At 38.8% G+C, this 25,742-nt stretch overlaps 1 protein-coding gene across 5 annotated transcripts in view; it reads left to right on the top strand.

Moving 5' to 3' along the window:
• Positions 1 to 25,742, top strand: part of CAB39 (calcium binding protein 39) — an 83,217-nt gene that overhangs the window by 24,444 nt on the left and 33,031 nt on the right. For 3 of the 5 annotated variants that reach the window (XM_044751560.2, XM_014836045.3, XM_070489433.1), the window contains exon 2: positions 13,636 to 13,791. In XM_044751560.2, coding sequence (XP_044607495.1) covers positions 13,678 to 13,791 — 114 coding nt within the window. In that variant the 5' untranslated portion in view covers positions 13,636 to 13,677. Of the gene's footprint in view, positions 1 to 4,008; positions 4,121 to 4,495; positions 4,566 to 13,635; positions 13,792 to 25,742 lie in introns of those variants that run through there. The other 2 variants (XM_070489432.1, XM_070489431.1) reach the window with 2 other exon arrangements.

Here is a 25,742-nt window from a genome sequence, read left to right as displayed (position 1 = left end):
ATGTGGAATTATGGATACAAAATTAAAAGTTTTGCCAAGCTATGTTCATACAGAAAATTGAAACCTAAGGACGTGGACCTTAATTTTTAACACTTTATTTGTAGTATTATTAACCTGATTTAGAACTTGATATTTATTTAGTCACAACTAGAAGAAAAACATTTAGAAGAATACTCCCATTCATGGCAACTTACTTCAGTCCTGAGCAAACTACCTTTCTTTGAAACAAGAAAAGACATTTGAAAACTTCTACTGGGGCCACTACTCAACTGGAACAAATAACAAATATATAAAGAGCAAACTTTTTTATGCAGAAGTCAGAAATCAAGTTAGTATGTGTGTGTATATATATGTTTGTCAAGATTATTTAAACTTAAAAGAATGAAGTAATAGAGCTCTGATACATGATACATTCTTAACTCCTGAGAGTTTCTTAGCTGTGTTCAGTGTGGTTAAAATACTTCCGATCATATCTTTAAGTGAATTCTAAAACTGTTTAAGTGGTTGTGTATACATGCCCCACCTTGTTCCAGAGAGGATTTAAGGCAGCTTGAAATATTCTGATGTACTTAGTTATCATAACTTTAGTCTTAAAAATCCATAATGACTGCTTGGTATGCTGAAATTACCACAGTAAAACTTGACACTAGTAGTATGATTCTTTCAATTAGTGTTGTGGTTTAACATGAGCTTCCTGTTTGTAAAATTAACACACAGCTTTGTTTTTACCAGAGCTGGTGCTTTAAAAAATCCTGGTAAAGTTACTTTTGTCTAAAAATCAGCTACTAAAGCAGAGCCCTGTCCTATAAGCAGGTGTCTCTTGCTTTGTTGCTTGAATAAAGAATGAACTATACCATTAGAGCATATTTCATAAGCATTCATAATTTGATACTCTCATGTTTAGTGTGAGTAAAAGAAACTTTGAAGGATTAACAGAAGGCCTGTTTTAGAACACCACCAAGTGAAGTTATTTCTAAACATCATGTTTACTAAGCTCATTTCATTAAGTACTTGTTCTGTAATTCATTCAGAATAAAAGCTATTAAGATAGGATTTTTTGTTCTAAAAATTTAAACTTGTGAGAATACTATTAAAGATAGATTCACATAAGCATTATTTAATACTTCAGATGACAAAAATGGAATTTACGGTCCGTATGACATATATAACAGTTACCTTTGGCATTAGGATCTAGTGGAGAATGTTCCGCTAACAGTAGTCTACCCTGACCTACACCTTTAAATTCTGAAAATGTTAAGAAGATGTGAAGTCTCTGAAAATCTCTTTTTAAAAAATGTTCTGAAAAAATGTAGGAATATGCCTAAAAGAGTTTTGTTTTAGATGAGACCACGTTTTCCCAAAGGATGAGCGGATGGAGAAGCTGATCGTCCCTCAGGCCTGTGCCTGTGTTTGGGACACTTGGTTGGAACTGGAAAGTAGTAGACACTATTCGTAGCCCAGCTCTCCATGCAGCGCATTTCTGAGATTTAACAGAGAAGGAACTTGAGTTGTCAACCATGAGCAATAAAGTAAGAATCCTCTTAAAAGCTATGAAACAGAGGTGTAGGCCAGTTTGGGGGTTTTTTTTGAGGGGGTAAAGGAGCATTCAAGGGTGTCTTTTTCCTATTTATTTAACTCATAATCTTAGAAATTGCCTTTTGCCTATTTGATGAGAATTTAAAAATCAGTGTTCTTAGGAAGTCACTCAGGGGCCAGCCCTGGTGGCCTAGTGGTTAAACTAAGGGTGCTCTGCTTCGGCAGCCCTGGGTTCAGTTCCCAGGCATGGACCTACACCACTCTGTTAGCTGCCATGCTGTGTTGGTGGCCCACATACTAAAAAAATAGAGGAAGATTGGCACGGATGTTAGTTCAAGGCAAATTTTCCTCAGCAAAAAAAAAAAAAAAAGTCTGAACATTTATTTCTGGTTACTATGTTTGCTAATTGAATCATACTTTTATGTTTGTACATTTTTGTAATGCTTGATCTGTATATAAGGTGACAGGACAAATAAATACAGAGAGTAGAATTTGGAGTCAAGAGATTTGCCTTGAATCCTGATGCATATATTCAACATGAGATCTCAAGGCCAGCCTTTTATGTGAATCCATACAGGAAGTATTTACCATAGGAGTTGGAGAAAGTGAGCAGGGGTAGTTTCATGGATAGAAAGTGTTCATAGACATTGAATTAGAGAATACACATCACAATATAATGCCCACATCATTGGTGCTATTAAGTGCATTCTAACTTAACATTAATAAAAACAGTCAATTTGAAAAAAAAATCCAAAACAGGATGATTCTTCACGTTGTGCCACAGTCTTGGGAACCCAGATCAACCCTTTCAGTATTCCATCTTGGTTAATTACACGAATCCATCACACTGTAGCCAGAATTTTGCTATGTTTATATTCATGGCACAAACAGCCTACTGGTGGACAAATTAGAGTTGCTCAACAAGTATGAGTCTGGCTCTGTAGGTGCTTTCTAGATTTCCTGTTCACCTACCCTCCCAGACCATCTAGGTAGGGGCCCCTGATTTCTACCTGGTTTCAGGTGAAAACTTTCTAGTTAACTCCTGGTTATTTATGTATCAGTCATTTCTGTGGCCTTGTTTGTTTGTTTTTGTTTTGAGAAGTCTTTTTTACTTCCAGTCAATAGATGTGTCTGGAGTCTTATGCAAAGCAGCATGCCAAATGTTAAGAGCATCTAACATGATGGCGAATATTCAGGAAGCCGCTACCAAGGGGCTTCCTGACTAGTTGGGGGTGATAACATATATAAATAATAATAGCACACAATAAACAAGATTTTAAAAGCTTGGGAGTGTGAGGAGGGGGATTTCTTTTACTGTGGGGGTCTTCGTGGCAGAGCTGGTATTTAAAAGCAGAGCTAGAGATGGGCAAGACTTTGGACAGGTAGAGCAGGGGCTACCCATGTTGGCATTGCCAAAGTTTTCCAAGAATTATTTCAGAGAGGGCATGACAAGTCAGCTGTAGGAGGCATTGCCCATATACCTATTTCCTCTATAGATATTCTTTATCTTCTTTGCCATCAACAGATAAGTTTGTTTATTGAATTGTACTAGACAAAATGAAAATATATGTAGATTGGAACAGTTAAGAAAAAGAGCGACACACTGTAGCAGAGGAAGGGTTTTAAGTCAGAAACCTGGATTAAGGTGGTCATTTTGCAGTTACAGATACATTTAACTTTGAACGTTTGGGCAAATGAGGGAAAAAAGCAAAGCAGAAACACAGTGGACATACCGATTAAAAGAAACATACCAATTCTTCAGAATTGAAACTTTATTACTAATTTTTAAAAATTATGAAAATACTCAAGCATGTACAGATAGACTCTAATATAGTGAATTTCCAGCTTTAACATTTATTCATATTTTGCTAGCCTTGTTTCATCTATCCCCCCCGACCTTACTCTTAGGGAGGGGTCATACTAGAATATTTTATAGCAAATTCCACATCACTCTACTTTAGTATGTGTGTCTAACTGATCAGGACGTTGTTACATATCTACTACTTCTGTTATAATACCCAACAAAATTAACAGTAATTCCTTAATTATCATACCTAGTGTACAATTTCCAACGTATCTTTTTTATTGTGGTTTATTTGAATCAGGTCCTGAGAGGCCCATATATTTGACTGTCTAGTGAGTCTCTTACCATGGAACGTTCTTTGCTGCCTTTTTCCCTCTTCTTGTGCTATTTGACTTGTTGGAGAAATGCACTATTTGTCTAGTCAAGTGTCCCTTGTTCTAGGTTTGACTCACTGCTTCCTTGTGATGTTGTTTAACTTGTTTCTCCATCCCCTGTGTTTCCTGTAGATCGATAGATCTAGAAGCTTGATTAGATTCAGAATTTTTTTTCTTTCTTTTTTAATGAGAGAAAGGAGGTCAAATATTTTTATGGATGGAGCTTTGTACTTCCTATTGGATCATGTCATGAGACACATTGATGTCTGGTTGTCCTATTTTTAGTGATAGATCAGTGTGTTCCAAGTTGTCAGCTCCAGTGTATCCACTATGAAGTTCTCCATCAACATTACACCTACTGGTTTTAGTGGCTGTTGGTGATTGTTTCACGAAGGATTACAAAATGGTAATTTTCTATTTTTCTTTCTACATTTACTAGCTATGTGAATCTTCTATAAAGAACTTTCCCTTATCTGTTTGATTACCCTCAAATACAGGCTATACAGAAAAAACAGGATAAATGTGCCTTCCTTTCCGTTTATTTACCAGTTTTTAGGATATTGAGCTGTTCCTGTATAGTCCAAGATGACCAATGAAATTTATTTTAGTATTATAATTTTTTCATGGATTTTAATGTTTTACTTATATTAACTATATGATATATACTTATTGTTAGTAACTATACATAATAATTTGTATATCATATATATGCACATATTTAATTTGCATGTCAGTTTCTTGTGATCATTTTCCTTATTGTGTCCAAATTGTACCATCTTAGGCCTGTGGGAGCCTTTCAGATTGTCTCCTTTTGTCTTTCTTGGCATGACCACATTCATCTTTGCTGTGAGGTAAGATGTCCCAGGCTCATCTTGTATATTTCCTGCTCCTTCATGGAGCCCTGGTTCTTTATAGTGGGAATGATCTTGTGGTAATTTTTTAAATAGCACTTTCATAAGCAGGAAAAAACAGTATTACACACACATTGTAAATACTTAACCTTAAGAAAAATTTAATATACATTTCACATTCTCACTATCCATTATTAACTTTTGATATATATTTTTTCTTTTTGGTAAGGAAGAGTGTCCCTGAGTCAACATCTGTGCCACTCTTCCTCTGTTTTGTATGTGGGATGCCACCACAGCATGGCTTGACGAGCAGTGTGTAGGTCTGCACCCGGGATCTGAACCCACGAATGACAGGCCACCGAAGTAGAGCGTGCGAACTTAACCACTACACCACTGGGCTGGCCCCTAACCTTTGATATTTTTTTTCTTGATCAGCATATGTATCTGCATATATAGATCACACATGAGATTATAATATATATTTATGCACCTTTGTATCTAACGTGTTTTCACTTAGGAATTGTGGGCATTTTTTCATGTCAGAAATCTTCAGAAGCATTGATTTTAAATGACTTCACCATGTTCAGGTATATTGTCTGAGGATTTTGCTGTTTTCCCTTTTTTCCACCGTTTTGAGTAACTGTTCACTTGCCATCTTGATACATAAATGGTAGAGAAGCAAGTTTAAACCGGCTGATACATAAGGAACATATTCATTGTAACATGGAAGATACTAGGTAACCTAATAGATAGTAGATTTGGAGTCAAAACCTTGCTTGGAGTCCCAGCTCTTCCACTTTACTAACTAGCTTCATGGTATTTGAACAAATTGTCCAATACTTTTGAGCCTTAGTTTACTCATCTATAGAAAAGAAAAAACTAAAACTTCTCTAGGAATGAAGGATCAGAAGACTTCTACTGTTTCTTTGAAGATCAAAAGAAATAGTTCACTCATTCTAGAAATATTCTAGATGTGGCACGCGCTGTTCCAGATTCTGGGTATACAGCACTGAATGAGTGAAACCAACGAAGTCCTTGTCTTCATGGAACTTGTATCAATAGAGAAGGGAGCAGATAAACGTATGTCAGGGTGTGGCGATAAGTACTGGAGGAGCAGTGAAGCAGGATAAGGAGAGAGTAGGGGGAGGTGCTGTTTTGGGAACAGTGGTCTGGGAAGGCCCTATTGACAAGGTGTCACTTGAGTAGAAGTGTGAGTAAAATGAGGAAGGAGCCATGGTGCTTTGAGCTGCGAGCTGTCTGTGAACAGTGTGGGGAAGGTACTTAGGCCTGGCCCTGGACTGTTGAGTCCAGGAAGTGTGGCTGAAGCCTAGAGTAGAAGAGATGACACCAGAGAGGAGTAGGTCCCAAGGAGCCTTGTAGGCCACGGTCAGGAGTTTGGATTTTATTCTCAGTGAACTGGGAAGTCACTGGGGGAGGAAATGAACAGAGAAGTGACAGTGCTTTGTAAACTGTAAAGGGTAGTTCTACTTGAGAGACCTTACGTTTTTTTAAACACTGCTACTAGTATTACACCACTCCAACCATCTGGTTCACCATCTAGGCTATAAAAGAATTTTAGTATGACTCCTGCATAATATCCAGTGTGGAATATCACTGGCCCCTGAAAGTCTAGTCAAGATTTATTAATTGCAAAACACACTGCAAAGTCTGGTATGCACTTAAACCTTAGCTTTTGGTTTTGCCGTGGTTGGTGAGGAGCTGTGTATTTGGTAGCTTTGGTAATTGACCAGATACTCAGCTGCTGCTTCAAACTCCTCGTGGTTTACTTTACTGGAGCTGAGTGATTGCATCTTATTTGTGGCTAAGAAGGGCATGTATCCTGTCCATTCAAAAGCTGAATCAAGACTTTTAGATAGAGATTTAAAAGAAGAATAAGATCACTCATTTTATATTGCTGTCCAGTCTGTTTAGATACTGTTTTTCCCATCTTGGTTGTGGAAATAGTAGTCATGCATCAGATTTTAGAAGCAAAAAAACCCCCACAAAACTACCCTTTACTACTATTTCTTGGGATTTTACCCTATGCAGATACTGTGCTAAGCACTTTAAACACATGTAATTTAATTCTTAGACTACGTTGTGAGGTAGCTATCATTTTTCCCATTTTAGAGCTAAGGCATGGTGAAGCCAGGATTTGAACCCAGGCTATTTTTAAAGCCCATGTAATTAACTGCTGTGCTTTATATAATTGCCCTGCACTGTTAAATCGATAGTCTAGCACTTAATGCAGTATCTGGCATATTGTAGATATTCAGTATTTATTTTAATTAAGTAACATTAACCCTAGAAGCAGGAGATTAGGTCTCAGAGCCGGAGTATCTAAAAAATGTGTTCAAGTGTGTACTGCATTTCACCCTTCCCACAATTGCTTAATTAAGTACCTTAATAGTCCTTGTGTGCAAGTCTTATTATTGTATGTGGGGTTTTTTGTTTGTTTGCAGTTTGCGCACTTGACCACCAAGTTTATGAGTCAACTCTAACAGGTATGTTAGTGTAGAGTCTCATGAACTCAACTGTCTAGGAATGTGTTGTCATTCAGCAGCTTTTCATTATTGTCTTTAAACACATACACCCACATCCATACACACCAGAATGTTGTCTTCTTGAGAGCAGGCGCTCTTGATGCCTTAAGTTTGTGGCATATAGTGAGCCCACCGTTGGTATTTGAGTGACTAAAAGTCGTAATGACTGGCTTATGGACCATTTGACTACTTTTCAGTATTTGTCAATACATAAATGAATAGTTAGTTACCATTAGGAGTGTGTCGCACAAGCCAAAAGCACTTGGATTGTCTAAGAAGGGTAGTACCAACAGTCCTGACTCTAATGACATAACAGAGCAGTGATTTGAAGTTTTTGTGCTTTGTAAGATGGATGTGATCATTTCTAGTATCTCTTGGTCTCCATCTGTTTCAGAGAAGAGAGTAGGCTCCCTGTGCGAAAGACCACAAATATAGAGCATGTAATAAAAAGGAGAATATATACCAAACTGTTAATACCAGCTGTCTCTACAAGCTTTACAGGTGATTTTCACTTTCTACCTTATGTAGTCCATTAAAGTTTGGATTTTGCACAATGAACAACATAATCATTTTTTAAGAGCCAGAAGTTTAATTCTCAGTGACAGACTTAGATGCAATAGTAGATAGACTTTCATTATTCTGACCCTTCAATCCCTCCCAGCCACAAGGATATAGAAGCCAGCAGAAGGCTATGCTTAAGTAAACAAGAGCACAAAAAGCAATGCTTTTTTTTAAAATGATTTCAACAGTTAATAAATGTCCCACTCATTGCAACAACTAAATTTTCTAGAATATCCCCTAGGGGTGATATTGGCCCCATTGACAACAACTGCCCTGTGTGGAGAATAGTGAAGGTCTTCACTTGATGTCTGTAGGGATAGAGAGATTCAGAACGTAGAATTGACTGAAACTGTGAACTGATGATATATGGAAGAGTTAAGGAGTAGAAAGAGTCTGGTATGATGACCAGGTTTTGTGATTGGGTGAACAATGGATCCATTCATCGTGAAGGGGAACTTAGAAAAAGAAGCAGGACTTGGGGATGAGGTCTGAGTTGCCTGGAGGATATCTATAGGGAGCAGCAGTTGACATGTAGGCCAAATGGTTGGGGCAGGAGATAGATTTCAGGTTGTTGAAATTGCAGGTAGATGAGATCACTCAGACAGAATATAGGGTAAGAACACAGCCAAGGATGGAACCTTAAAGGACTCAACATTGGAGTAAAGATGAGTCATTGAATTAAATGCAGAAAGAAGGGCATTTGGAGAGAGAAGAAAATAATTAGGGGAGAGCAATGCATGAAAGCTAAGGGGGTGTAGAGTGCTAAATGTTCGTGCAAATTTAGCATGCAATTCCATAAATGTTAATTTTAATAAAAAGTAGGATATTAAATTATTCCCTGCATTGTCCTTTCCCAACCCCCCAAATTTTCAAGTTAAGTTTCCCTCCAAGGCTTCTTTATCTTTTGGATTTAAGCATACATCACTGATTACCATCAGGAGCAAGTTTACCCCTAGTTTGAGAGATGAGGTATGGGTTTCCACAGCCCTCTTTAGAATCTTGACCATGGCTGGCTTTATCCCAATTGCATTAATAATTTTGGCTCAGCCCAAGGAATCCTGCTGAGGTTTATTATGAACCAAATTTCTTTTTTTTTTGAAGGGACAGGGGGAAATTAGTTGTATTTGAATGCTAAATGAATTTTTTCAATTGTAATATGTATCTTTGTCCATTTCCTTCATGAACTCCAGTTATGTCCAAAACATAGATTAGGCAGTTTTGAAACATGATTAAGAAAAATTTTGAAAATACAGAGAAGTTGAGTAACAATGAAAACCCATATACACACCATCTAGATTTACACAGTAAGATTTTTACCATATTTGCAAATGTGGTACTCTGCCTTAGAAGTCCTTGGCATATTCAGGAAACGGAAAGGACATTGGTGTGACTGGACCTCTGTGATAAAGGCCAGAGCCCTGGGCTGTAAGTTGGAAGTGAGTAAAGCCTAGAGCACCATGGTAAGGAGTTTGGATTTTATTATAAGGGCGATGAGAAGTTACCAAAGGGCTTTAGTCAGTGAATTCTTCTTGTTCCCGAAAATTCCCCCAAATACTTCTAACTAAATACTGCTGGTAGTAAAGGAGGAAAGGGGAAAAAGAGAAAGGCAAGCAGATTGTTATGGTGAAAGGTGTCTTTTAACCATCTTAATCTGTGCTTAACCATTGCTTCCTCCAGCTTGGACATCTCCATATTCTTGGGATTGTCATTTCCAAAACTCAGATATATACCTACGTGTTTCACATCCTTCAGGATCACAGAGCGGACCAGGCCCTTTTGAAAGCACTGTCTCCATGCCTGGGAGAAAGCAGTGAGGGCTGAAAAGTCCACTCTTAGTGGTTCCTTTGCCGTCAGCATTTGAGCCTTGTTGGAAGGTCATATGTTGCTCTGTGAAGGGATTAACTTCTGTGGGTTTTTTGTTTTTTGTTTTGCTGAAAATTTGCTCTGAGCTAGCATCTGCTGCCAATCGTCCTCTTTTTGTATGTGAGCTGCCACCATAGCATGGCCACTGACAGATGAGTAGTGTAGGTCCATGCCCAGGAACCAAACCTGGCTGCTGAAGCAGAGTGCACCGTGTTTAATCACTAGGCCACCGGTGCTGTCCCTTAACTTGTTTTTTGTGAGTAAGGATTAACGTAAGGGGACTAAAGCAAGAGTTGAAGCATGAAACTCAACTCTTTAAAATGTAGTTTGTATTTGGTTCCAAATCTTCTTGTTCCTCTTTGTTATCACTAAAATCGATTAATGATTCATAAAATCTGTTCAGTCACTGTATTTTTTAAAAAATAGATCCTGAACACAATCATCAGTTCTGTTGAGATGACCATATTTTTCCTAGTTTCCTATAGATTTAAGGTATAAAATGTTTAAGTTTCTTGATAGTAAGCAACTCTAGCATTCTTGGAAAAAGGCTGTTTGATTGTTTAAAAAAAAGGAATAAAATAGAAATTTTTACCTTTGTGTGTATGCACGTGTATGTAACATTAAGTTGTTGCTTATAGATCTTGATCAAAGTTTGAAAACACTGCTGGTTCTATGGGCTCTAATTTTCAAAGTAAAATTAATAAATTGGCAGTCTTACTTTTCTCTGTCGTTCAGCCTTCCATTCAAATGTTTTATGGATAGTACTCTTTGTGTATTAAGCATAGATTGTTTTATATCATCCATTGATTTCTTTAAACTCAGTTTTTGTGTTTATCAAAGTTATACGTGTGTGGGAGCTGGCCCTGTGGCCTAGTGGTTAAGTTTGGCCCACTCTACTTTGGCAGCCTGGATTTGGTTCCCTGGTGGAGACCTACACCACTTGTCAGCAGCCATGCTGTGGTGGCAACCCACATACAAGATAGAGGAAGACTGACACAGATGTTAGCTCAAGACAAATCTTCCTCAACAACAACAGATTATACATGTATATAATTGAAGGAAGCAAATAGTTACAAAAAGGGCTTGTAAGAAAAAATACTATCCCTTTACCCTTTTTCTGCTCTCCAGAGGTAACACCTTTCAATTCTTTTGGCCCATTGTTTTAAAATCTTTCTCCACATCTTTAATGAACATACTTATATGACACATCCATGATTTCACCACGCTACTTGTAACATTTGCCTCAGTAGCTGCTTTTTTCTTTATTGTGCTCATTGTAAATTCAGTAACACAATAAATACTTAGTAGCTCTATGCATATTAATTTAACGTGTTTATTAAGAACTTTCTTTTTTTCCTATATTTTCAATTAATTACTTAAAAAGTGGATCACTGAGTGGCATACAACATTGGTATATGATATTTAAGCTTAATACATAGCAAAGACATAAGACATAGAAACAGAAATTCTAATGCAGAAGTTTCAAGGGGTGTTATTTCTTTATTTTTGCCCCTCAAAATGTTAGACAGTTGTGTCGCATAAGAATTGGTGAATTTGAGGATGTACATGAAAGAAATAGAAGAATTTGTTTAATTGCTGCACTCATATGTTAAAATATCTATACAGTTCTTGTCTATATTTTATAATATAATAAAGTTATATACTTTTTTATTCTTTTATTTAATGATTATACTCTGCATATTAAAACAATACATCATGAAAGAATGCATAAAGTGTGTGTATGAGAGAGAGAGGGCGGGAGAAAATATGAGCATGTCGTGAATTGCTTCGCCACTGTGATCGGATCCTGCTGAGGAGTGTCCACTTCTTGTTTGGGGGTACTTGTTACTAACTGTATTTCCTCAAAGTACAGTCTTATTAGTTTATATGTTCTGCAGAATCTTGGCTGCCTAGTGTACTAATGAAGAGGAAGGATGGTGTCATGCTTCCCCTTTCCTTCGCAGAAGCATTTTGTGTATGTGTCCTCTTCAACAGCTGTGCTCTTTCTGCTATGACCAGTATTTGGTGTGTGGTAGGACTTTTTTAAACCCCCTTTGCCCTGAAGAGTCACTTCTTCCACCGTAGAGCCAGAGCTGAAAATATCTCCGTTGCATAGCACTGTAACACTTCCTGCAAAATACCGTTAAACATTCCCACCCTCCACCCAGCAGTGACTTGGAGCATCACTGCCGTTATTTGCAGAGTACGAATAGGAAGGATTATATTTCAGAGGATTTATTGTGAGTGTGAGTCCACTCTGTTTATGGAGAAGCAACCTGCATTGCTCTCCACGTCCCTCAAAAGAATAGGTTAAAAAGAAAAAAGTAATGGAAAAGAATGGTCCACTATTTGTGTTCCATCTAGCTAGGTAGTCAGAGAGATGATGTAACAGCTACTTGGGAGTCACTCGCCTATAGTTGATCCAAACTTCTCGTCATAGAAAAGATATTTAGAAGTAAATATATGCATTTTTGAATTTTTCCAACCTGTGTTTGAGGAATTTTCCTTTGGTTGATGAAGATCTGGTTTTAATTTGATCAAAAAAGGATTTCAGGCTGACAGGAGGTGAGCTATATAGGTGATACTTGGGTACAGAGATTGGTCAGAACTGACCATATTAAAACATGTCAAGAAATAATATATCTGTTCATGATTTAGTTGTAGGCTTAGCATTAGCCTTCATTTGCACGCTCTTTTCCCCTAATTGTTTATTTGTGAAGAGGTACGCAGATCACTGTATCTCAAACTTTAGAGGAGAAAACGTTCGAATTTTTCAAATGAAGTCTTAGGCAAAGTTCAAGAGAAGTGTTAACGATGCTCTGCAGTGGAGATATTTTATGTTGAGTGGGGAAGATGACAAAGTAGGGTTGAGTTATCTGAGACTTCTCTCCCTGCTTTGGCAGAGGTGGGGAGTAGACGCAGGGGCAGTTAAATAGAAGAGTTTGGAAGTCACAACCACTGATCTAAGTGATCGTAAGGTTCTTCTCAAAAGTGGTATCTTTTGGTATCATATGAAGTTGTTTAGTGCCTACAAGTATAACTTCTTTTAGTTTATTTAGTGAAGGAAATTGTAACTTCCGACATGTTCCCAAGTTACTTCTGTTGTTTGTCTTGTTAACTTTGTTTTTTCATGGTGACTTCTTGGAATAGTTGATGTCCTCCTTTTTTGCGTGGTGTAAGATTGTGGTTTCTGTGGTTGAAATGTCTTCTGCTACCCACAAAAAATTAAGAACTTCCAGAAGTTCGTTATCGCCAGGGTTTTATCCAGTGAGCTCCTTCATAGGAGATAGTCACATCCAGGCAGAAAGAGCGCACAGTGAAACTGTCGCTAGAGGGATTGGAGGATCTGATGGGAGATTTGTCCAAGACTCCGCCCAGGATTCTCTCCTGCTCCAAGACCCTCTGACTGACTGAAGAGAAGCATGGGTGTGCTAAGGAAGTGTGTGCCCACCAGGGTACTTAGGAGTACACAGCATGACACTGTTTTGAAAAGGAGCATCTGGAGAGGCCTAGATAGTGGGCTTATTGCTAGTGCTGTTTAGCTAAGCTCCTGGCCTACTTTTTGCGTCAGTTTCCTTGACTGTGAAATAGAGATATCTCTTAATTGGAGGTGCAGTGTGGTGATGAAGGACAGTTTGGATCGAGACAGACCTAAGCTGATTTTACCACTTAGTACCTTGAGCCAGTTTCTTAACCTTGTTAAACTTCTCCTGTAAGTGAGAGTAATAATGTCCCTCAGGGAATTGTTTGAAAAGATCCCATGAGGTGATGCTTAGCATGGGGCCTGGCACTATTGGTTGCCTGTGAGTAGTAGCTGCTGCCACCTGCCTCTTCAGCACCAGCATGTTCCTCCTCAAATGGGTGGTTAGGAGAGCAGGTGATAAAAAAGACGTTTCGAAAAGGATAAAGTGTTCTGTAATTCTAAGATATATCTCTGTATTATCATTTCTCATGTATTTGTGGGTTTGCCTGTTCCTCCTGATTTTGAAAGTCATGTAAAATGACTTTCTCAAACACTAGTTTTCTTCCCAAATTAAGAGTTAGAAAGTATGTCTTCTGTTGACCCCACTTTTTCTCACTCATGCCTTGTGCTGTGTCCCCAGGTGAAGCAGGCGGAGTGCAGTGAGGCGTCTGTCGCTGCCGCCATGCCGTTCCCGTTCGGGAAGTCTCACAAATCTCCAGCAGACATTGTGAAGAACCTGAAGGAGAGCATGGCCCTTCTGGAAAAGCAAGACATTTCTGACAAGAAAGTAGAAAAGGTATGTATTTGGCACTAACATCTGTTGCCAATCTTAGTGGCATTTGCTGCTACCTAAATAGAGTTGTCTTCTGTACAACTGTCTAACAAATATGTTTCTAACTTTTTTCTCAGTTTTTCATTTGAGGTTTTCAGGTTTATTTAAATTTTGGGTTTTTTCCATTGTTGAAGTGGTTTGTCTGATTCCTGGAAACAGTATTTCCACCGATAGTCTTCCTGAGGATATATACCTCTCCTGGTTTTCTTTCTGTGTTCCGTGTATCCATGATGAGCATCTCTCTATCCAGTCACCACCGTCCAAAGCCTGTCTTTCATCCCAGTCTGTCTCCTCCCTCTTCTCTGTAACACTATCTTTCACTAAATAGTATGAACCTCTACTTCCTAAGGGGTTTGTGAATTGACCCTGACTTCCATTCCTACTTGACAAAGATCCTCATGACCTTTCTTAGGCAGCAGCCTCCTTAGTGCTCTTTCTAAAACACTGCCCCTGCTTTCAACCTTCAGTGCAGACTCCTCACGTGGCACAGAAGACCCTTTGTGACCTGGTCTCTGCTTCTGTAGGTGAATTTCAACCCCTCTCTCCCTTATTCTATATGCTCTAGTAATCTCAACCTGCCTCTATTCATTGAAAGCAACTAAAGCAAAGAATCAGCTATATGTACTGTTCTTAATGCCTTTGTATCATTCTTCCCCACTCCAATTCCACTTTAGTCCCCATTTATCTTTCAGAAACACCCTATACCTTTATTTTTCCTAGATGGCTTCCCAGAATATTCTCTCTCCTGCCCCTCCCTTGTCCCTTAAAGCAGTTCTCTGCCATTTGGTCACCTCTCTTGGAAATGCCAGGACTGCCCCCATCTTCAACCTGATTTTGTTCATGTTGTATTTTAGTCTCCCTTACTAGACTATGAGCTCTTTGACCCATGTATCATTTCTGGCTCACCTATGTCCTCCACAGTACCTGACTCCTGTAGGCTGGATGCCGGCTATTTATTGAATGAGTGTTTGATTAGAATGACATTTTCCACCTTATCTTTTCTTTGAGAAGGTTCTTTTCTATTTTGGGTTGAAGGTTAGACTGCTTAACTGCTACCGTATTTTTAAGTCTAAGACTGTGGTTTACCTGTGTTCTTACAAGGAAAAGTTCACCCTCAGTGGGATTAAGATTCGTAATTAGAGGCTATTGAGTTCTTATATCTTTCTGTCATTGGAAGCAGTCTACAGTTAGTAAAATTTTCTGTAAGTCAACTTTACTTTAGATCTTCCATGGAAACTTTAGACGGTGTCTTGCATACCTATAGTAAGAGATGTGGATAAATGTTACTATGATGAAACTTCTTTTAAAAATGTCTAGCTTAAGAGAAGACAGCTGGATTTTCATATCTGTGTTTGTATTTAATCTGCAGTCGTATGTTATTTTGGGTAAAGTATGTAAAGAAAATCTGACCTCATACAGCTATCTAGTTGGAAAAGAGAGGAGTATTTTAATAGCCTTTCAGATAATTTGAATATTTTTTGATACCACACAAAAATGTGACAGTTGATAGTTTCTTGGTTGTAATAGGGTTTGAAACTATATGAATGAACTGTTCATACTCTGCCCTTTAAAAGGATCTTTTCTCCGTGTATGATTTTGCAGTGTGCATTGGTCATTTAGAAAGTATCGCATCACTGATTTGTACACATCTTCCAAGTGTTGACACATGATACAGTATTGAAAATTCACATCTTTAAATATTACCACTGATCTCATCAGAAAAATCTTAAGTATTGGCAAGTGGTCAAACTTTTCATTTTGTATTTAAATTTCAAAATTCAAATTTGGCAGCAAATACTGTTAGTTGTTTCCCTTAAAGTGACAGGTTCACTTCCTTCATTTTTGAGAAAATATCTGCCAACTATACAAGCCTGAATAATATGTCAGTTTTTCTTTCCAGTAAAAATGACGTTCCATAAAAAACCAACTTGTTGAGCTCATAGCCCAATCATACAAGTACTTTTCCTTAAGACAGTCAGTCATATTTCAGTAAGGGGCAGAAGGTGTTTTATGCATACTTCCTGTTTATCACACCAAATGTTAAAAAGATGTGTGTCATCTTTTTAGCATTTTAAAGGTCAAGATTTAATAAAATGAATATTTTTTAATGCTTCCTCATGACATTCTTAAGTGAAACTGGCTTGCTTGCTTTTTTTTTTTAACTGAGTTTATGATAATGAAGATTACAACAATGGCTAGTACATTTGGTGTCACTTTGTTGACTCATGCCAAGGGGTCAGCACCATCAGTGCAAATGGCAATACAGTGGAAAAAGGCAGTTAATGTGTTAGTATTAATATGAAAACAGCTTTGACCTCAGGGATCCCCTGAAAGGGTCTCAAGAGACCCCCAGGGGTCCGCACTTTGATCTCTACTGTGATAGCTAATGGAAGATGTATGTATGGGTGGTGTCAGGTAGGAGGAGTATCCTAATTTAGATGGGTTATATGGGGAAGTCTTATTGAAGAGGTGGCATTGGAATCCTATGATAGAACACTAGTTTAGTCTCTGATGGAATCCATATCATCCACTTGATTAAATCAGTAGTTTTCAACCAAGGACAGTTTTGCCCTCCAAGGAGACATTTAGCAATGTCTGCAGACTTTGTTGGTTCTAACACTGGGGGGAGGGCTACTGCAGGCATCTAGTTAGTAGAAGCCATACATGCTGCTAAACAAGAGACAGCCCCCTACAGCAAAGAATTATCTGACCCAAAATATCCAGAACACTGAGGTTGAGAACTCCCACTTTACACTTAGCAAGAATCGACCTCCTGCTATTAGGATAAACAAAGCAAAGAAAGATAGTTGAGTTTATGAAAAATAACTTTCATTTCAAAGGAAGGGAACAACTCTAAAGAGCAATCCACGCAAACTACTTATTCTGAAATAGATCAAGAATAGGGAGAAAAACCTTGAAATTTCTGATTCACTTTCTTATCAAGATTTAAAAGGAAGTAGCAACTAATACACATGGTAAAGAAGAGGAAACTGAGACCTGAAAACAATGGAAAGATGAAAATCTAATCACTAAATTAAAAACCATGGAAAACAATTCTGACATACTTGAGACTTAAAACTTGAAGGTCATCCCATTAAAACCAGAGTGCTTGCTGTGACATTATTTGGCATTGTCCTGGAAATTCTGGCCAATGCATAAAGAAATGGTTTAGAAATTAAAAATGTAGCTATTGCAAATCAAGAGGGAAAATTACAGTGTTGAGATGGTCATAAATCTTTACAAAACTCAAGAGCATCAATGCGAAAATGAGAGTTCACTAGGGCAGCTAAATAAATAGAAAATTCATAGCTTCCCTAAATACCAATCAGAGCTATCTAGACATTGTAACTTTTAAAAAATATTTCATTTACAGTAGCAACAAAAAAACGTATAAGATGTCTGGAAATACCCTCATCAGGAAGTATGCAGAACCTATATGAAGAAAACCATAATACCTTGCTCAGAGGCGCAAAAGAATACTTGGCCCATGTTATTGGATAGAATATAGTTAAGATGTCATTTCTTCTCAAATTAATTTTTAAGCTTAATGCAATTCCATTTAAATCACTGCAGGATCTTCTTGTAACTTGACAAAAAATGATTCTGAAGTTCTGGAAGAATAAATAACTACAAATTGGGGCTAGGTATTTACCCAAGAGAACAAGAAATATATGTCCATACAAAGACTTGTTCCTAAATGTTCGTAGCAGCTTTATTTGTAATAGTCCAAAACAGGAAGTAGCCCAGGTACATGGATAAACCAGTTGTGGTACATCCGTAGAATGGAATACTACTCAGCAATAAAAAGGATGAACTATTGTTATACACAACAATGAATGAATCTCAAAATAATTATGTTGAGTGAAAGAAGCCAGACTATAAAGAGTACATAGTGTATGATTCTATTTATACAAAGCTCTAGAAAATGAAACTAATCCGTAATGACAGAAAACAAATCAGTGGTTGCTTTGGGATTGGTGGGAATGTAGAGGGTTAGAGTGGGGCTGGTGAAGTACAGGAACTACAGAGGGGCCTGAGGAATTCTGATGGTAATGGACATGTTCACTATCTCGATGGCTTCATGGGTGTATACAGAAGTACAAATTCAATCAAATTGTGTGCTTTAAATATATGTGGTTTGTTGTGTGTCAATTTTAACTCAATAAAGAGAGTCAGAAAAGAGTATGTACAACTGAGATAGAAGCAGCTTAGAAACCACGTGTGTATGCCCTGAGAATAACTATTTAATAAAACACCCAAAAAGACTATTGAAAGCCGAAGTTGAAGTGATAGAAATACACTAATTAAATTCTAAGTGACCATCTTCTGCTCTGTGTAGACAAGTCCATACTTGAGGTTGTAGAAGAACTAGAGTGTGTTGAGAGAGAAGTGACTAGGCTGGCACAGAAATTCAAAACTCTGCCATGAGGAATAATCGAATGGACTGAAGATATAGAAAGAATAAAATTTGAGCAGTGTAACTTTGTAGGATGAAGGGAAGCCCTAGATCTCTGAGTAGAATGTTTTTAGGGGATCATCTAATACGAGGAAAGGAAAAGTTCCAGACAGTGGCAGGAGATAAAGTTAAGACCTATGAGTGGAAGTACAACAGGGAGTCCAGTTTCGTCTTGATGTTAGGAAAAATAATAAGTGGAAGTTGGGAGCCAGCCCCGTATTAGTGGTTAAGTTTGGTGCATTCCACTTCGGCGGCCCAGGTTCACTTCCTGGGCACAGACCTACACCGCTTGTCAGCAGCCATGCTGTGGTGGTGACTCACATACGAAATAGAGGAAGATTGGCACAGATGTTAGCTCAGGGCAGATCTTCCTCAAGCAAAAAGCAGAAGATTGGCAACAGATGTTAACTCAGGGCCAGTCTTCCTCAGCAAAAAAAAAAAAAAAAAAAAGCAAAAGTTGGGTTTTTTAGGAGATAGCAAGGTTCCCGTCACTGGGTACATATTGGCATAGGCTAGGTGACCACTTAGGTATTGTAGAAGGAACTCAAGCTTTGTATAGTTGATACATTCTTACATTGACACACCATATTTTGCATGGTGCCTTGGAATAGGCCTCCACCTTATTTTTAGGTAGAATAGTTTCCTGGTGTTATTCTCATGATCCACATGAAAAAGCTATTGTTTCCTAAGTAATCTATTATGTAGAGTCAGAGATGAAATTCACTCCTAGCACTGCCAAACCCATGGTAAAATTATGCCTGTTTCTGCCTTATTCCTTATATCCATGGGCATTTTCTCACTTGTTTCTTGTGATCTTATAGACAAAATCATAAAAACAACATTTAAATGTTTATTCCTTTATTTGTAATGTGTTGGTGGTTTTACTTGTTTTATCTGGTACACAGTTGCCATATTAAGAATTGTGTATAATACAAATAGATGAGTCTGTTAGGAGCTATGCAACACCTCTTAGAAAGAATTTGAAAACTACTTCCTTATATCTTTAGAAAAAAGTGGTTTCTCTTCGCATCCTTATTTTTAAGTAACTGGGGCATGGGGGTGGAGTGGGGTGGGGTGGAATTTGTTCTTTCGTTGCTAACAGCCACACAGATCTGGTGTACCTAATGACTGTTTACACACTCTGTGCCCGCTGCAAGCTATATAAAGAAGGCATGGCTGCCTCGCTCCACTTATACTTGGTTCCCTTCATTGCTGTGAATGCATGTGTTCACAGTGTTGAATAGCTATATTCACTCATTTCATGAGAGGAATAAGTTTGCTGGCGTATTTAAGAGGGGGGAATGGATAGCCTTTTCATAGCATAGCCATTTAACAGTGACTCATGGTTACTAAACTTGTTTAGAGTAATCTTTGACACGAGGAGGTTATTAATAGGTTTTTCTTAGTCTGTGATCTTTCAGTTTAGAAGACTCAGGCATTTTCTTTAGAGGAGAGGGGTGTGTGTGTGTGTAGGATTTTTTTTTTTTAATTTAATACAGGAATTAATGTGATAATAGGTTATTATCAAATATTTGGCACAACAGTATTTGTCAGTTTACTTTTAGATTCCATCTCACATCCTTTATCCTAGTTTACTTTGATTTATGTTTACTTTTTTCTGTGAGGTCATTTAATCCCTTTTTGAGAATGAATTGATATTTAAGGCAGTAAATATAGGTTGGTATATATTTAGAGGACTCTTGTTTGAAATTATTTGTTTGCTGAAGAGTGGGTCTAAAGAAACTCAAAAAAGAAAAATGTAAGACAAAGTAATAAATGATACAATCCTCCCCCCCCCCACCAAAGAAACCCTGGGCTTTTTGAGGCATTTCTTAATACTGATAACTAGTTACTTATGTATAAGTTACAATAAACTCAATTATGTAACTTAATGGTGAACAGAAAGAAGCATGGAAAATTCTGCTTAATAGATCATTTTAAAATTGTTTCTAGGGGCCGGCTCCGTGGCCGAGTGGTTAAGTTTGCATGCTCCGCTGCAGCGGCCCAGGGTTCGGATCCTGGGCGCAGACATGGCACCACTCGTCAGGCCAAGTTGAGATGGCGTCCCACATCCCACAACTAGAAGGACCTGCAGCTAGGATATACAACTATGTACGGAGGGGTTTGGGGAGATAAAGTAGAAAAAAAAAAAAAAAGAAGATTGGCAACGGTTGTTAGCTCAGGTGCCGATCTTTAAAAAATAAAAATAAAAATAAAAAAAATTGTTTCTAGAAAAAATGACTTTATAAACAATGATTCCCATCTGAATTACATTTTTTTTATTCTGTATTTCATGTGCACAATAGTTGGCAGGACAATCTTTTGCAAAAGATGACAGCAGAAGTAATTACTGGCATTATTTCTGTTGTCATATTTTGCAAAAGTTTCCCAACTTGATTGAATCCACAGACATGTTAGTGCCTTCATATGTGTAGACAGATAGACACACATATGGATCAGATTTGTCCCTGTTCTTAAGGAGTTTATAGTCTGGTAGAGGAAATAGGTATGTAAATAATGTACTATAGAGATACTTGGGGATATTAATGAAATTCCTTAGGAACCAAGAGGATAAAGCAGTTACTATCTCTGTCAGAGACAGGTACAGAGATAGCATTAGGTTTGAAGTGACATTTGAACTGGTTTTTAAGGTGTTTGGCAGGCAAAGAGTGAGAGGGAATGGAATGTGAAATGACCTAAAGTATGGCATGTTCAGAAAACTGTGACAAGTTCAGGGTGCCTTTATAAGGATGGAGATAGAAGGGAATTGTGAGAAGTGAGGCTAGAGATGTAGGTTGTGGTAGATTGAAAAGGGCCTTGTATACAACCTAAAAATACATTGAGGGAGCCAAAGACATCTTTTGTTGTTGTTGTTGTTGTTGTTTTGGTTTAAATCTTCATTTTTAAATAATTATTAATTCATAGGAAGTTGCAAAAAAGTATACAGGGAGATCCCCTGTACCTTTCATCCAGTGTCCCCCAGTGTTAACATCTCACAGGACTATATGCAATATCAGGATCAGGAAATTGACACTGGTGCAGTCCACAGGCCTTATCCACAATTCACCAGTTTTACAACTGTGTGTGTATGTGTGTGCGGCTCTATGCAGTTTTATCACTTGTGTAGCCATGTGGTTTCTTAGTAACCACCACCACCACAATCAAGATACAGAACTGTTCCATCACCACAAGGCCTCCTCTTGCTATCTCTTTATTGCCACATCCATCTCCTCTCCCCCATCCTTAACCCTTGCTGGCAACCACTAATCTGCTCTCCAAATCTATAATTTTATTTCAAGAATGTTTTATAAATAGAATCATACAGTATGTAACCTTTTGAGATTGGCTTTTTTTCACTCAGCTTAATTCCCATGAGATCCATGCAAGTGGTAGTGAGTATCAATAATTCCTTTTGGTTGCTGAGTAGTATTCCATTCTGTGAACGTACCACAGTGTGTTTAACCATTCACACATTGAAGGACATCTAGTCCGTTTCCATTTTTGGTTGTTACAGTTAAGGCTACTACGTACAGTTGTGTACAGGTTTTGTGTAAACGTAAGTTTTCCTTCCTCTGGGATGAATGTCCAAGAGTACAGTTCTTGGGTCATATGCTAAGTGCATGTTTAGTTTTATAAGAAATCATCAAGCTCTCTTCCACAATCACTGTATCATTTTACATTCTCGCTAGCAATGTTTCATAGTCAGAGATTGGGTGAGATTGGAAGTGTGTTTGGGAATACGGACATAATAGCAGAAGATGAACTTGGTAAGAGAACTCTGGTGATAAGAAAAGCTTAAGGGTAAGGAGGAGAAGCAAGACATAAGGCTACATTTTTTTTTTTTGAGGAAGATTAGCCCTGAGCTAACTACTGCCAATCCTCCTCTTTTTGCTGAGGAAGCCTGGCCCTGAGCTAACATCCATGCCCATCTTCCTCTGCTTTATACATGGGACGCCTACCACAGCATGGCTTTTGCCAAGCGGTGCCATGTCCGCACCCAGGATCCGAACCAGCAAATCCCGGGCCACCGAGAAGCCAAACGAGTGAACTTAACCCTTGCGCCACCGGGCTGGCCCCAGGCTAAATTTCTGAGGGAGACTTAAGAGTATGTTAACCTACAGTTAACTCCAGGTTCACATACCCCCTGGCCTGTCTTTTACCCACCAAGTATTTTCTAGAGCATGAGTCAATAAACTGCGGCCTGGGTTGACCCATTACCTGTTTTATAAATAAAGTTTTATTGGAATGCAGCCATGCTCATTCGTTGACATATGATCTCTGGCTGCTTTCCGGCTGCAGTGGCAGAGTTGAGTAGTTGTGACAAAGGCCATGTGACCCACAAAAAGTTTGCTACCTACTTATCTAGAGGAAGTCGATAGATACCTGTGATGAGATGGATTATAGCAGGGATTCTTATTTTGTTTAGAAATGGGGAGAGGAGCAGGGCAAGTGTGTGTTTTATGTGTGTGTTTGTTTACTTGTGAACTCAGTGTTCCACATATGTGCAAAGCGTGCTCTGGAGAAGCACGTAGGCCCTGGTTTCAGGTGCTCTTTCTCCATTCATCCACTTTTTTAGTTTTACTTTATCCTAATTTGTATTTTGGGGTTCTACGTAAGTTTTTATTTTGATAAGTGGTGGCAGGCAGAACTAAGGGTATCACTGGCTCCAAAAGCATTTAAAAACCACTGATTTGGATGACCTCTGACGTCTCTTTCAACACTAAGATGCTGGGATTCCATCTGCGGCATCACTTCAGACTTAACATTTCAACTCAGAATTCATTTTCTCTTCCCCAGAATTGGTCTGTCTCTTCTAGATTGACTGGGTTAAGAAATGTTGCCTTTATATCCCTGGCTCAAGACCTAGAAGTGTAATGGGTGATTCAGAGGAATTGCACCTTTTAAAGCTTTTTGATACATCTTGCCAAATTGCCCTACAATAAAATTGTACCAATTTGTTTTTCTACCACCAGTGTGTCTTCTAGAAGTCTTTGCCTGTGATAGGAGGGAAAAAATATTTTATTGTTTTAAATTTATTATTCTTATTATGAAGTAGAATACCTTTTTTTAAGGTTATTTACCTTTTAATTTGTGAATTAGCCATTTCAATACTTTAGCCATTTTGCTCCTGCTATGTTTATCTTTATGTGTGCTTTATATATTAAGGTTGGGCTTAACTAGTAAACTGTCTATTAAAAATTGGGGGGTGAGGGAGAGGGCCGACCCAGACTTGTACCCCACCAGATAGAACCTTGTACCTCCATCTTTGAGTAGCCACCTTGTCACCTTTCACTTCCTGCCATGAGGCTGCTTTGGGATCTACTGAGTAGTTGAGCTTTGTTGGGTCCAGAGGTGGAGTGGGTGACAAGGGCTGTGAGCACTCCAGGCACGCATGGCGCAGGATTAATATGCCTCGCCCCCCTGGCAGTTAGGGACAGCGCTTCTCAACTCAGAGCCTTGACTCTGAGAAGCTCTGCCAAGCCCCAGACTCTTTCCTCTGTGACTCTGCTCTGCCAGGTTGCCCCTAACTCCCACTGTGTATGGCTGTTTAGTAGAATCACACAGAATAAAACACTCTCAGAAGCCGCAAGACGACAACTAAGAACTTAAAATTCTGTGCCTCTCAGCTAGACAAGTCAGCGGAGAGTGAGTGAGTGAGGTACGACCCACGTCACTTTCCAGTCAAGTGAGTGGGCTGTTGTGTGGGGGCTGTTTGCTCACATGCCTCTCTTCAGGACCATGTATTTATAACACAGTTGGCTACTGTTAGTAAAGCAGTCTGTGCCCATGAAACGTAATATGAGGCACACTGGCCACACGAGTATAGCATCTGTGTCTCAGAACACCATGTTCAACTGACGAAGCATCCTAGACAATTCAGTCAGTTAACAAAATCATGAAGTCAGACTGTGTGTAAATCACTGTCGTAGGTAAGGGGTGGGGGGAGTATGAAGAAGGTAAGCGAGCCCTTTCCAAAGCCCTTGAGTACACTGAGGGAAATGAGAGAGACAGATGAGAAGATAACACACTACCAGGCCAGGGCTGAGACAAGGTAACAACGTCTGTGGCATAGAGGAGGAGAGCGCGGGACTGAGGGAAGGGTTCACGGATGCGCGGGCTCCAGAGCAGAGAGGAAGAGTGTAAGTATCCAGGCTTTCAGGGTCGCCTGAGCAGAGACAAAGATGTCCAGGGTGAGAGAGTGAGAGTAGATGACGGGACAAGAAAGAATTGGGAGACCTCTATTTGGAGTCTGAGATCCTAAGAAATGGAATGGATCTCAGCAGTATCTGGCCTAGCAAGCTTCCATGAGGCCACACGCCTGGCAAAATTGCACAGGGGACTTGAGGCGGGCCAGCCTTCTTCTTGCTTGGGGCCCTTTCTCCAGCACACATACGTAGAGCCATCAGTCTTGGAACTAAGGAGGAATGCCTCTTACCTGTGAGGCAAAAGCAACGTAAGGAGAAATGATGAACTTTTTAGACTCATAAAATGGTTCAAAGAGAGTACCCTTCACCCAGCTTTTCCAAATGTTGACATTTCACATAACCACAGTACAGTGATCAAAATCAGGAAACTAACATTGATGATAATACTGTTAACTAATCCACAGACCTTTTTCAGATCTCATCAGTTGTCCCATTAATATCCTTTTTCTGGACCAGGATCCAATTCAGGATCACACATTGCATTTAGTCGTAACATTTCCTTAGTCCGCTTTAATCTAGAATAATTTCTCAGCCTGTTTTTGACTTTCATGACCTTGACACTTTTGAAAAGTACTGGCCATTTATTTTGTAGACTGTCCCTTAATTTGTGTTTGGCTGATATTTCCTCGTGATTCAATGCAGGGTTTTTTTGCATTCCTTTTTGGTGAGAAAACCACCGAAGTAATGTTGTGACCTTTGCAGTGTGTCCTGTCAGGGGGCACATGGGGTCAATGGTGTCATTACTGTTCACTTTGATCACATGGTTAGGGTGGTGTCTGCATGTGAAACTACTATTTTTCCTTTTTTCATTTGCATATCTTTTGGGAGAGTGGGCATCTTCCTTTTAAGTCCCCCAAGTGATTCTGGTGTGCCTCCAGGGTTGACACAGAGGAGGATGGCAGAAATGCATCAAGGTGGATTGAGAAGTTGAGGATATTTTCATCAGAAAGTCTTATCTCAGTATGAAAGGAGTGAAGCCAGGTGCTCAGATGTGGAGCAGAGAAAGAGAGAGACTAAAGGCTTTTGAGGGAAGTAGAGCAGTTTTGAAATATTTGCTTCTAGTAGTTACTGGTTGGAGATCAACCCAGTTTGAAGGAATGTTTCTGACTGGATTGAAGGCAGTTGAACAGCATGAGTTTTGCGTACACCAAGCCTGCACCAGTGCATAGGTTCCCTCACTTTTTCTACAGTGCTCAGAACCCTGGGAGCTGAAGTAGAGGAAGTTTTCAGTAAAGGACATCCAACATTGTTAG

Source organism: Equus asinus, chromosome 19, assembly GCF_041296235.1.
Source record: "Equus asinus isolate D_3611 breed Donkey chromosome 19, EquAss-T2T_v2, whole genome shotgun sequence".
In the NCBI taxonomy this organism is placed as follows: domain Eukaryota; kingdom Metazoa; phylum Chordata; class Mammalia; order Perissodactyla; family Equidae; genus Equus; species Equus asinus.
This window is presented reverse-complemented; position numbering and strand designations above follow the sequence as displayed.